The sequence below is a fragment of the Canis lupus genome, chromosome 13 (assembly GCF_011100685.1).
Source record: "Canis lupus familiaris isolate Mischka breed German Shepherd chromosome 13, alternate assembly UU_Cfam_GSD_1.0, whole genome shotgun sequence".
Taxonomy (NCBI): domain Eukaryota; kingdom Metazoa; phylum Chordata; class Mammalia; order Carnivora; family Canidae; genus Canis; species Canis lupus.
Genome location: NC_049234.1, coordinates 10,316,513 through 10,331,368, shown reverse-complemented (window position 1 = coordinate 10,331,368; position 14,856 = coordinate 10,316,513). Strand labels below are relative to the sequence as shown.

The following is a 14,856-nucleotide window of genomic DNA, read 5'->3' as shown; positions in this document are numbered from 1 at the left end:
ACCCATAGTTCTTCTTGACTTTTACTAAGAGGCTTCTAAAACTGGTAATTCTTAATTAAAATTAAAACAAAGACAGAAACTACAAATTGCAAAGCTAAAAAAGTCATTTACCCGAAATGTTTATCATATGTATTTAACCTCACTAATTCTTTTGGGATATTACACCCAACTTAACACAGGAATTCAGTTTACATACCAACAAAGTTAAAAAAAAAAAAAAAGAAATCCCAGAATTGCTATTCTTTTCATTAAAAAAATATTTTTTAAATAATCATAGAATTTCTAACCAGTCTTTACTTCTAATCAAATAAAAATCAAAAAGCCAACAAAACAAAATCCCACACAGTTAAAGTCATGACCAAAGTAGACTTCAATACTTGTCAACTACTGGGGAAAAGCAGTAAAATTTATTGTACTTAAGGAGAGGTTATCCTTTATGAACCCCAAATTTAGAGAAGTCAGGTAGCATTCTCATAACTAAAAATAAATACAAATAAGGAAAGAGAATACATTTATTACTAAACATTTGAGTCCAATTCTATTTAATTGGGAGTTTATTGGCAGAAACGCTAATAAACATGGTAACTGAAAATGTGGCCTGGAACTATAAAAAGCAGCTTTTTACCAAAGTTAAATTTCAACTGGGTTCTGTAATCATATTTAGTCTGGGAGCTTAGGCAAAGGACTTAGGGTGATCTCTCTATATAGGCTGTGATTTTTAGTACGAAATATGATTTTAATTCAAACATAGCAGCAGTAGTTAGCCTGTAGAGTATCTATGACATTTAAAAAGAAACACACGATGTTAATTTGGGGCAACAACTTTTATGAAAGTAAAAATCTTTAAAAATTCTAAAGCCATAGAAAATCAGTCTGGATATATTTTAGTTATGGAGAAAAAATTAATGGGATTTAAACTAAAACTATCAAATCTATGTTCTTCCTGTGAATGCAGTATGTATCTATTTCCTTGAAACTATTTTGGAGCCAGTCCACATCCAAAAACAAAAATATTATTATTCCTATCTATCTCAGTTTAATGAATCAATATTATCTTTGCCAACAACACAGTAAACTGTATTATGTCAGATATATAAAATTGATAGAGAAATCTTCTCAAAGCTTTGAAATATTAGAACCGAAGGCTTTCTGCGTTTGTCAATTAATGGCTTTTGTGGCGGAGGGACTAAGGTACCTAAAACACTGCAACACTTTAAAATCTACAACAAAAGGAAAAAAACTACTAATACTTGTTTTTAAAACTCATGAGTGGGATCCCTGGGTGGTGCAGCGGTTTAGCGCCTGCCTTTGGCCCAGGGCGGGATCCTGGAGACCCGGGATCGAATCCCACATCGGGCTCCTGGTGCATGGAGCCTGCTTCTCCCTCTGCCTCTGTCTCTGCCTCTCTCTCTCTCTCTCTGTGTGCCTATCATAAATAAATAAAAAATTTTTTTAAACTCATGAGTTATAATAATGCAAAACAAATTTGTCATTTTTGCTGATTTTCAATGTTTATACATGCAGTATAAATTACAAATATACCATTACAACTATCTATAAGAAAACAATGATGTATAAAATCCTTATGATAAATAAAATTATTGCATTTAATGTCACTTTCTTGAAAACCAAAGTCATTAAATTCCTTAATGTTATATTAAACATAAACAATACCAGTTGAAACTAGAAGAAATGTATGCCAATACCAGCTTCTGACCATGAAAATAAAGAAGTTAAAGCCCTGCAGTTTGTCTGAATTAGGTCAGATAATCATGGAAACAAAAGAGTATTTAAAAGTATTTATTTTATCATTATGCACAATGAAGGAAAGCATTATAGAGAGCAGAGTCCTTTCCCACCATAAAATTATTTACACCCATATATTTAGCTAGAAACACTAGCTAGAAGAGGTACTGGTATATTCCATTTGTAATAATTTCTCTACAGCAAACAGTTGTCTTACACTTGGAGCATGTTGAAAAAAAATATTGCCTCGTAGGTCTTTTTTTTTTTTTTTTTTGAGTCTCAATCACTAAGAGCTCAAGGTACTCTGAGAGAATCCTGGTGTCCTAGATGGTCTGATGAATGCATTAAAAATCAAGCAATGTATTTGTATTCTGAAAATACTCTTATATCCATATAAATGCTGCTTGAGTTGTGGAGCTCACATCTCTCCTACTGGCACGATGACACGTGAAGAACATCTGTTATGAAAGCTTCACGCCAATTTTGTTCTGTTCCTTTTTCATTAGCCGCTGTGCCTCCTTCTCCATTTTCTTCCTCTGTTGTTCTGCTGCTCTCTTTTCTCTGTCTGCTATCTTCTGCTGCCTGGAAAGAAATATATTATCTTTACTTTTAGAAAATGGCAAATGAATTCTAGAAAGAAATAGCAGTGCCCTTTTTACTAATATCAAATGTAAGCTCGAAAAATCTTCATTCTTCTCACTGCTTTGATTTCAAAGATTTTCAAAAATGGTATCTCTTAATTCTTAGATCATGCCTCGCAAAACAAAACAGTATTATCTCTATGTTACAAATAAGTAAAATGAGGCACAAAGGCTAGGTGACTTGCCCAAAGTCATAAAACGAAGTACAAGGATAAGAACCCACATCTTCCAATCCCTCTTCTTCAGATTATTTTCACTAACACACTACCTCCATTGGACCACACCTTCTTTTTGATAGCATTCTGAAAAGCCTGATGTTGAGGATTAAATCTCCTGTTCTAATAGCTAGAAATTCTCCTAAAGGAAGTCAAGAACACAGATGTACAGGACACAATGCAAAGAAAACAGATATGTAACACAAGCCTTCCAAGTGGAAACTAGGAACCTATTTAAGAATTAGCATTTGGCCAGCTCTACCGATGAAGGGTCAGAATTGTGGGGAGCTGCTGATTATACATTATGAGATACTTCCCTCCTTCCTGGCCCCTCCCTGACTCCACTGAGCTAGAATCACCAGCCTCTCTCTTGTTACTGAATGGCTTGCGTGGGAAGGGGGAGAGGGGGGACACAGGACAAAAACAGAAGCTGGTCTTGCATCTAAGGTAAAGGGTATGAAAAAATAAGTGAAGAAGTATGCAAGGGTGAGGAGGCAAGCTGTGGGTCACAGCTGTACATGGGATAGGCAACACGGGTTATAAAACAGAAAAATCCAGTGTGAGATTACCTATGTATGGGACAGCTCAAAGTGGACTCTGGTGAGTGAAATGTAGATACCATTCTCATCATATTTATAAGTGGGGAGTGAGCAGAGTTGTATATGACCAAAATTCGAAAAAGTAGAGGGACTTATTTTAGGCAATATTTTGACTTTCACTATCAATTAACCAAGGTTTCAGAAGAATAGTTTAAAAGAAATTTACTTTTTATTAGCTCTGATCACGTTCGAGCAAATCTGATAATCGGCACTAAAAAAGCCAAAATGCCAGTGCCAAAAGGAGAGCTGGAAAAATAATTATAAAGAGCTGACAAGCTTACAAACAGTAAGATCCTCAAGCTTTCACTTGATTACTAGCTGAAGTATAAACAACAACAATTAATGTTTCTGGAAAATGAGGCAATTTAGAGATAACTGCAGACAAAGTCTATTTTTCCTCTCCAGATACACACCTGGCATTACTGAATTATTAGAATCTCCTTCCTTAGCATTACTGAATATAGTACGGGCAGTATTAAGTGGGAATGGGAAACAGGGCTGAGTCAGAGGACATGGAGTCTGAACACACTGTTCTTCTGGGGGCAATAACAGCACAAGAATCCTCCATGTCTCTTTGATTCTAACTTATCAACTTGTAGCACAAAGCATGTGTATTACTGACAGGCTCCCTCTCCCAATTATATGTCATATAATATAAAACACTAGGGTTAGAGTTTTGTTTTTTGTTTTTTGTCTTGTTTTGTTCAGAGTGCAAGAGGGTAGTGTGGAAAAAAGGCTTTGGTACACAGTGAGTGTGAAGATACTTGTGAACTCATAGTTGCTATCATTAGGATTACTGTATTCAGAATGAACAGACCCCTCTTTCATCCTGTGGTTAATGACTCTAATAATAACTAGAACCCCCAAAAATGTTCTAAAACACCTGGACTTTTATATCTATGATTTATCCAAAAGAGAGTAAAAAAATAGGTAACATCTTTTTTTGATGATCCATGCAAATAAAAATGTTGCTGTTTACAATTTTTAAAATACTTATTTTACAGTAAATAATGATTAAATAAAAACTAAATATTTAAAACTCTCATGACTTTACTTTTAAAATGTGATGCATCTCTGTTAAAAAAAATGCTTAAGATAGGAAGGATAAGACAAAAAAAAAAAAAAAAAAAGTCAGCCATAACTCAACTATATCCTCTGCTGGCTGTTCACGGTAACTGCACTTAATTGATGAAGATAGAAAGGGAAAATATAAAAATGAAATCAGTTACTTATTTTCTATTCCTATTATAAAAACAATCTTTAAAAAAAAAACTGACGGGGATCCCTGGGTGGCTCAGCGGTTTGGCGCCTGCCTTTGGCCCAGGGCATGATCCTGGGGTCCTGGGATTGAGTCCTGCGTCAGGCTCCCGGCATGGAGCCTGCTTCTCCCTCCTCCTGTGTCTCTGTCTCTCTCTCTCTCTCTATGTCTATCATAAAATAAATAAGTAAATCTAAAAAAAAACCCCAAAAAACAAAAAAAACCCTGACATCACTGTGCTTTACTATATCATCTTTAAAAATAAAAAAAAATTTAAATACATTTAAATATCTGAGCTTTTCACCAGTGACGATGGTCACAAATATTTTTAGGGTAAATATTGTTTACTCTTTGACCTCATGCAGTAGTAGCAAGTAAGTTTATTGCTCACAAAAACAAAGATATAAAAAGAGAAACACTAAAGAAACAAACTTGAAGATCTCAGGAATAGTATTTTTTTCTCTGTAGAATGGACAGTACCTGACAATTATTTACCTCATAGGATTTTTGAGTACATCAACTGAAATATATATATAAATGCAGAGTGCTATGTAAGCTATTTCCATTCGAATGTGCAGTGCTGGGCACTATTCTAGACCATGGGGAAACAAAAATGAAGGTATAATTTTTAACCTAGAGGAATATATAGTGGTGGCTCACATTTTAAGAGATAACTATGCTTTACAAGTAATGTAGTATAAAGCAAAGAGTATAATATGATGTATATATGTAAAAGATCTCATTTCCCATTAATAACATTTTTACTCTTTTGTTCCTTTAGTGCTTTATATTCTTGGTATCTGTGGGGTTTTAATCATATGAAATAGCATATTCAGTTTGAAATTTAAAAAAAAGAATCCCCTATTACCTAAGCTCAAGTGAGAAAGTATGAAGAAAGATACAACTCTGCAGAACAAGCTTTCTTGACCTCAAATGTAACATAAACAAATTGAGTTCTTCTACTCAAGTTGCAATGTAAATATTCCTAAAATACCTAAGAACTTCTTCTGCTTGCCAGGCTGCATCTTCTTCTTCTTCCCATGCATTGGTATTTTCCTGCCAAGTATCTAAGTCACCTAATTCAGGCTACAACAAAATACAAAACAAAATTATGATAGTAAAGAGCTCTCCTTTCTCTACTTAGAAGTCAATAAGAGTATCTTTTATAACGTGACTCAGACCTGGTCACTCCCCTGTGTATTTTTCATGTCCTACATAAGGCCCCTGGTCTGCCTGAAACTGAGGTGTTTCCTATAATGCATGACTTTCAGTATTCACAGTGCTGAGCAGGTCCAGCTTTCTTTGTATTTTGTATTTTATACTGATTTTTCTTTTCCTGCCTACTTTAAGTTGGAATGGACAAGAACAGAACATTTCTTCTTTCTGTTTCTCTCTTTTCAGTGAGAGGACAGGGGGAGAAGAGACTGGAGATGGAATGAGAGATGCCTAAGTACTCTGTGCTGGGATGAACCAGAGGACCTGAAGTTCCCAAACTGGCAGTCATTTTCATTTAAATGTAAGTAATTTATAGATTTTTCAGTGGTTCTTACTATGTGGGTCCAAGGCAAAAACAACAAATCAGGCAAAATTTAGTCTTTACCAGAGTACTTTTATATTGTGTTTTTTTCCCCACCACCTGTCCTACTAACTGATCCCAGTAGGGATATTAGAACCGAAGGCTAGACCTCTGAAAGTTCACTTTTTCTTCCACAAACCAATAAAAATGCTCATTCTGGAATGTTATTTAGGTTTATGAGCATAAAATACATGGCACCAATCTGTGAATAGATTTACTGTATTTTCTTTTGAGCACTTACACTTAAAACTGAAAAAAAAAATGTGTGGTTTTCTCTTCCTAACCATAAACATAATACCATCCTCTGTTAAAACTTTAGTGTATTTCTGATTACCAGTTTAATAAAAGTCTCTAAAAGTAGAATACCTAAATCAAATAAAAAATTTTTTTTCAAGCCTCTGAACCGAAATACAAATGACCCTCTTGAAAAATTATACCAACTTAGCCTACTGACAGCAACAGGGATCAAGTGTTGTTTCCCTGTAACTTTGTCCATACTGGTAATAGCCTTCTTTCCTCTTCACTAATTTGTTAAGATTTGAAAATGGTGTCTTGTTATTTTACTTTGGATTTCTTTGAGAACTACTAAGATCAAACTTTTCTTCAGGTTATCAAGTTATATCTATTTGTACATGTATCCATTTTTCCACTGAGGTGTCTGACTTTCTGGGTATAAAATATTTAGGCACTAAAACCACAAAAAGAGAGTGGTATCTGATCCTTTAGTAGAAATGGCTTTCTAATTTAAAAAATTTTAAAGGATAAGACTGATAGATCTGCTACATAAAAACTAAATATGGGGTGCATAAATGGTTCAGTTGGTTAAGTGTCCAACTCTTAATCTCAGCTCACGTCTTGATCTCAGGGTTGTGAGTTCAAGCCCCAAACTGGGCTCCATGCTGGTGGAGCGCCTACTTAAAAAAACAAAAAACAAAAAACACCTAAACACATCTGCCCATTGAAAACATCCAAACTAAATTATAAAGCCAACAACAAACCAAAAAATTGTAAAAGATGACAGAAAAAAGTTAATATCCTTAGTATAAAAAGAGCTATCACAACAATACAGATGACTAAACTCCAGAAGAAAAATAAAATGTGAAATTTAAAAGAACATAATTGGTAGAATGAGTGGTAAGATATTTTTGGAGTAGAGAACAAAGTGCAGTAGATTACCATTCTCTCCTAAACTACCCCCTTATTTCGTCTGCTGGGAGGAAAACACGCAGAAATAGCATTGGAGACATTTTCTATCTACACTGTTTATCCTTTCCAACTCTGTGGGGAATTATATATTTACAACTTAATAATACTAATACAATTCTGGAATACTAGATTCGTGTTTTAAAAACTTATAATTACAAGCAAGAGGCAAACATTTACTAATTCATTGGATAAGTCTAACCCACTTTACCAATATGGAGCAAACATATGAATAAAGCATAAAGTTTAGAAATATAAAAAATTAAATATGCTGTGCCATTTTAGAGAAATATCAATGGTGCTCTCATAGCATGATGTATAAATGCATAAAAATTATCAAAATTTGCATTATTTATGTGTGATCATTTAATATTGCACCTTCCCCACTAGAATGCATTCTTTTGAAGCAAGGACTCTACCTGTTTTTCTTACTTTCCACTATAGTACTAGCATCCACCACACTGTTTCACATGAGTAGGAATAATTTTTGATCAGTGAATTAAAGACATACATAAACATGGGTCCCCTGGAAAGAGGGGCCTCTGAAGCACCATGCAGTTTAAAATAGACAGATGTGGTGGTTTAAAAATATGTCTGCAAAATAAATAAATAAATAAATAAAATAAAAATATGTCTGCAAATTCTTTGGCACTCTTCCTTCAAGAGGTAGAGCTTAATTGCCCTCCCCTTGCATGTGAGCTGGACTTAGTGACTAATGTTTAATGAATAAAATAATGTGGAGGTGACAGTGTGTCACTTTTAAGACTAAGTGATAAACAATCATTGTGGCTTTGCATCTGTGTGCCTTCTCTTTCTCAGGGATTGCTTGTTCTGGGAACGTCAGTGGTTATGTTGTATGGAAACTCAAACAGCCCTTCGGAGAGGTCCATGGTAAGGAACTGAGGTTTTGTGCAACCAACTAGCATTAACTTGCCAGGCATGTAAAGTGAGCCACCTTTTTTTCTTTTTTTTAAGTGAGCCACCTTTGAAATGAATCCTCCAATTCCAGTCAAACCTTCAGATGACTACAGCCGCAGCTAATGATCTGTCTGGAAAATTATTAGAAACTCTGAGCCAGAACCACTCAGTTGAGTCACTCCTGTATTCCCAACCCCTAGAAACTATATGAGATAAAGAGTGCTTATTGTTTTAAGGCACTAAGTGTGGGACTATTATATAATAATAACATGATAAACTTGATCATAATTAGTAATCAATAATTAATCAATTGAAGCATGCTTAAGGTCAGATCTGAGAAGTTTGGACATTTGTGTTTTTCAAAAAATTCAAAGCTGATTCTGAGATACTACTAAGGTTGAGAACCACAGTTATATACTTTCCTTACCACTTTTATCCTTCAAAGTAACACATTTATCAAACCTACTAGAAGTCAAATTATACTTTAAATGTAAATATCCTCTACTAAGGAAACAATTCATTATTCCCTTAAAAATAATCTGCTTTTAAGTTTAAATTTCAGTGGTAATCTCTTTAAAGGTTACATATTTATTTATTTATTTTGTAGAGAGGGAAAAGTGAGAGCAGGAGCACTCGTGGTGGTGGGGGTGAGGGGGGGGGAGTAGAAGAAAGAGAATCTTAAGCCAGCTCCACACCCAGCACAGAGCCCAACACAGGGTTCCATCTCACAACCCTGAGATCATAACCTGAGCCAAAATCAGGAGTCAGACACTCAAACAACTCAATCACCCAGGCGCCTCTAAAGGTCACATTTGTAACATATTGTGTCTATCTTTTATGTGTACAATGGGACTCTGGTCTCAGTAGCTGATGTAATTTATAATCTCATAAAAGGGTAAGATTGGCAAAATTCCATATTAACCTCTCTCATATGCTAAGCCTGTTTGAAAGCACAGAAATACAAATATTATGTTCAATTCATTTTGATTTTTTTTTCAAGAAAACAAGTAAAAACAAACCCTTGCCTATATATCATTAACATACTTACAGATTGATGAATAAAAGGCATATCTTGTGTAGCTGCTAATCTACTAGAGAAACCTGTGCTACCATCTGGAATGCCAAAATTTAATGGTTCTCTCTTCTTAATAATGATCTGAAAGATTAATAGAAACAGAATTATAGGAATATTTTACATATCATATAAAAATAGACTAATTAAATGACCAAAGTATTCTGTAATTATTTAAAATATGCCCTTTCTTTTAAAATTTATAATGCAATTTTTTAAGTCTGTAAAGAATATCAAAATTCCTAGGCAACTGTCACGCAAATCATTTAGACACTTAAGAAAAATTCCATTTTACTTTTTCTAAAAACACAAATTTTCCTCTTCTTCTCTAGACCCACAAAATATAAGGTGACACTTTTATCACTGTATTAAATAAGAACATGTGTTACATACTACTATAAAAGTATAACCACCTCTCTGCATATGGTTATCTGTGAATGCATTAACTCTTTCAAGATAGTAGTATTAGCTTTGTAGCTTAAAAACATTTTCAGTCTAATTTATTAAGGTACTACTGTAATATTCTGGGCTCTTCCTCTTAAGAGTAGCAATATACTTCTAAAATATAAAGTATTTATCTATGAAGACACTCAAACTCCTTGAAAAATACACAACTTAATGCTCTTTGGCATTGAGACATTTGACCAACTTGATAAAAACAATCCTGATTATAAGATGTAAATGTTAGAAGCCTTGAAATTATAAAAATAAATTTATAGCTGAAACTGGTTGGGAGGTAGAAGAGGATAAAAAAAAAAAAACCTATTAGGAAGGGTGGAATAAATAATGTCTTCATTTTATAAAGTGTATTTTTAAGAAATATTTTCTATGCATGACTGAATAAGAAATGGGATTCTAAGTTTTGTTTTTGTTTTAAATACAGTGACGAGTGAGGTAGACTGGAATAACAGCATCATAATATTTGGAAGAGAGGGAAGAGTAGTGAGCATAGTATGAAATAAACCTTCATCTACCATAGTATGAAGTCAATGGATAATGTCTTGTTTGGTATATCAAGACACAGCAACATAAGCATATTATATACAGATATGATTAAAAAAACACTACAAACTCAAATAGGAAAAGTTATGAGTAACTGCTTCTGAGAAGTAGAATTGGCTATAGGGAATAATGGGGCAGAAGTCTGTTGCTTTTCAGTATAAGCTCTTCTACATTCTTTGATTTAATTTTTTTTTAAAGTAGATGTACTATTTTGATAAAAAAGAAAGGAAAATATTCAGCCACTGTTCCTTTTCCAATAATTCCCTCCACTTTTAAGTGATCTTCCATATCTAACTCAAAAGGGATTAAATAAAGTGTGGATGACTACATAAGCCCATAATAATTGTTCTGTTCTCAGAGCCCTGCATCAGTTTTATAATGGTTACAAATAATGAAAACAGTACCTATCAGTTTGTAAGCAGCACTAAACTGTGAACTCTTTTAAAGTCAGAACTTTATCTTACTTCAGTTTAGACTACAGCAGAGACTGCAGTCTAGAATCTGGTCTACAGCTGGACTTCAGTAAATGCATATATAACTTTCGAAGATTTGGGTGTATAACTTACTAGATCTATGTCACTTGAATAAATAAACTTGTTTACATGACAAAAAACACAAATTGATTAGAAATAGGCTTTCTGACAAATACTAATCATACTGTCTGATTTAAATATAGGAATCTGAGAAGCAATTTAATTATTTAACCTCCCATAGCACAAATATTTTACATACTTTCTGAGTTTTCCTTATAGTTGGTGTCATGTCCTTAAAATAGTCAGGTTCCAGTTGTTCCAAAGCATTTTGTTGTGTTGCTACATTCCCATTCCCTCCTTCAATCTTTACACTTGTGGGGGCATCTTCATCCCAGGAAGTCCACTCTTCAACATCAGTCTACATTGAATCCATCAACAGCATCAGCCACAAACAGTAACCTAATCAACAGCTCTTTCATCATTCATCATTTATTAGAAAAACAGGCTTTCTAGGGGAACCTGAGTGGCTCAGTTGGTTAAGTGTCTGCCTTCAGCTCAGGTCATGACCTCAGGGTCCTGGGATGGGGCCCTGCATCAGTCAGGCTCCCTGCTCAGTGGGCAGCCTACGTGTCCCTCTCCCTTTGCCCCTCCTCACTACTCATGCTCTCTTTCTCTCCTCTCTCAAATAAATAAATAAAATCTTAAAGAAAGAAAGAAAAACAGGCTTTCTAAAACATTGGTTTTCAACCTTTTTGACCAACAAGAAAATAGGAATTTTTTAACATATACCAAAACTAGATCAAAAGTTTAAAAAAAACTTAGTTTTACTAAAGTTGGATGATCGGTTCTACCCATTAAAAAACCAAAACCAAAACCAAAGCAAATGCTTTAAAAGCTGAAATCACATTTAGAACTACAGTCCACAGGAAGAATATTGAAATTTGCATCCTAAGCCTAACTGCGTTGATTAAAAAATAAAAACAAAAGCTAAAACAAACATTCTTAATAGGATTTATACAAGACAGAGTTCTCAAATATAATATTCAAAATGTCCATGAAACAACTCAAAATTATTCAGTAAACAAATCAATAAATTTGAACTTGCATGGAAAGAAAGTAAAAATGTTATAATTATCTAAGACTTTAAGATAGTTATAAAAATACTGTACCAAGCAATAGCAATCATTCTTGAAATTTTTGGAAAATAGAAAATCTCAGCAAAGTAACAGAAAATACTATGAAGAATCAAATAAAAATTTTAGAATTAAAAAATATAACCATAATAAAAAAGCCTTATCTGACTACCAAATTAACTTCGAAATGGACATACTAATTAATGGTCTGCAGACCAGTTTGAAAACTATGGCTTTGGAATATTTATTCAACCTTTAAAAAATTACCTGTTTGGGAACTGATGAATAATCAACTGTAGTTGGCAAAGTTATTTGGTCTCCACTTAATTTCCGTCCTCTGCCAGATCTAAAATAAAAATGAAGTAACTTATTTCAATAACTACCAAAACAAACATGACTAAAAGCACTATGGACTAAAGGCTAATAAAAGAAGATCTTTTATAATTATACAATTATTTAAATAATTAACAGTTACTCATTAAAATATGAAAAGAAGAGGCATGTATCAAATATCTTTGAAATGTGTTTAAAATCTTAGGACAACAAAATTGCTTTTTGGCTTAGGACAGAATTATAGACAAACTCAGGAGGAATATAAAGACAAAAACGAAAATGTGAAGTGATTTCAAATGATGTTCCTTTAAACCATGCTCTGTGGTAAAACTCTGGGACACCAAATCCATTTTTTTGTTTGTTTTCTTTAGGATTATTTGAGAGAGAGAGAAAGAGAGAGAGTATGTTTGTACATGTGTGGGTGAGCAGGGGAGAGAATCCTCAAGCAGGCTCCCAGTGGAACTTGGTCCCATGACTCATGAGATCGTGACCTGAGCCAAATCAAGAGTTGGATGCTCAGCCAACTGAGCCATCTAAGTAAGTGCCCCCATCTATGCCATTTTAACCAGGATGGCTTGGCTTTTGTTTGTTTTACCTGTTTGGGTTTTTGGTAAGATTACCTATCAAACTATCAAAAAGTCTGAAAATCACTGGATTGAATTAAAATGTAATTGACAAGTTTTAAAGATTAGAAAGAGAAACAATATATTAAATGAAATAGGTATTATAACTCAGTTGCTGAGAGCATGGGCTATGGAAACTAGGTGGTAAATCATAGTTTTAAATGTTACTCCTATTAATTATGAGTCACGTTAGAATCAACTAGCCTCTCAAGCTTCAATATCCTCGTCTGCAAAATAGAAGTATTCAAATCTACTTTTGTAGGGTTATTGTAAGGATTTAATCGACATATTTAAAGCAGCTAGACACTACACAGTGCCCAATATATAATAAGACACTAAAAAAAAAATGGTACCTATTATGAATGATCAATCACTTGCTTCATTTCAAATAATCTATTAAGCATCTACTTAGAGGTAACTGGTAAAGTTAGTTATTTTTACTACAAAATTAAAAATCATATTTTGTTCAAAGGATAAATAGAAAATACGGTCTACTACTAAATTTATTATGTGAACCTGGTACTTTAGAACACATGATCTAGGTTCGTTCTGACACATAAGAAAAGCTTATTCTAACAAGAAGTCAGTTTTCTTTAAAAGTGAACATACAATCAATCCTAAATACATTTACATTCACATTTATCATGAAATTTATAGTGGCAACAACTGTCCTTAATACTTTTTAAATCAAATGCACTTTCTTTTATCAAAAGTGTTTCAGTTTTAGAAAATACATATGCAAAGAGAAAAACATCTATAATTTATCTTGTTAACCTCTAGCATTCTAGCAATTAATACCCATATTTATCCTACTTTACCTTGTGAATTTCTAGCTATTCCTCCTCATGCCCTGATGATCTGAGCACTTAGTTCATTATTTTCCCTACTTCCCAAATCCTGTTCTCTTCCTGGGTGGGATCAATAGTTACCTAAATTTTCCATTTCTTTCTTGACTTTTCTTCCTCCAAGTGTTCATCTTTACTCTATTCCGTCCACTCATTCCCACTGCCATACTATGGACCTATTTTTAAAAAATATCTCAAATCACTCTACCTCTAACAATAAATGTCCTTAATCCTCAGAGTTTTAATAGTCATAGTATAGAACTATAGAACTATAGCTTTAGGGTATAGTAGTATGACGAAATAGAAGGAATTCAGATCTTTGGATGACTTACTAAAATAGAAGGACTTATCTGACTAGGAATAAGTAGTACACATTCCACATTCTGGAATATTATTTAAGAGAAAAAAGTCTATTTTGCTTGGGTTTTTTCTGTTTAAGCTTTTTTTTTTTTAAAATATAAAAACAACATTCATATTGTAATATACAAAGACATATGTATGCCTAATTCCACCTAACCACCTTAAAACATTCTGGTAATGAAATAATTATGTACTAAAAACTGTCTTATTATACCAGTGAAAACTGGCTTGCTTTTTTCTGAAATTCTACAGGAATAAGAATGTGATTTTAATTGAAGATGTAAGAATTTGAAAGAATGAAAAAAAGTGAAACTCTACTTTTTACATCTGAAGTACAGAAATATAAAAAAAAATACCAGATAGTATTGAATGAATACTATAATCAAGTTATTTAGCTTAAATATAGTCTGCCCTACCTTTTTGTAATTATGAAGGCATCCAAAACCAACAAGAAGCTAAACAAGTCAATTTGAACATAAAATTTGTTTACCTGCATATTAATCTCTTTAGGAATGAGAATACTGTTGCAAGGCAGGTGCAAACTTTAAATAACCGAAACTGTGTGATAGCCATGGTGGGAATCAAAACCTGTGGAAAAAGCACAAAAATAAATGATTTGATAAGCTATCTTCCCATTCTGAAGTCAAGCTGAAAGGTCCTACTATGAGCTGTGAAAATCAAACATTTTTTAACTTTTTTTTTTGGAAACCACAAATTTAACACAGTATATTTTATTTTGTTTTAAAGATTTTATTTATTTATTTGAGAGAGAGAGAGAGCATGTGTGAATGGGACGGGGTGCAGGGAGAGGTAGACCGAGGAAAAAGAATCTCAAGCAGACTCTGTGCTTAGTGTGGAG

General features: G+C 33.5%; 1 protein-coding gene across 1 annotated transcript; it reads right to left on the bottom strand.

The window, feature by feature from the left end:
• Positions 1-2,020: 2,020 nt before the first annotated feature.
• Positions 2,021-14,588, bottom strand: EBAG9 (estrogen receptor binding site associated antigen 9). Its single transcript, NM_001002996.1, is given in 6 exon segments — positions 2,021-2,328; positions 5,454-5,545; positions 9,205-9,312; positions 10,963-11,121; positions 12,104-12,182; positions 14,488-14,588. Coding segments are annotated over 6 exon segments (642 nt in total). The 5' UTR covers positions 14,571-14,588; the 3' UTR covers positions 2,021-2,207.
• Between the last annotated feature and the right edge of the window lie 268 nt (positions 14,589-14,856).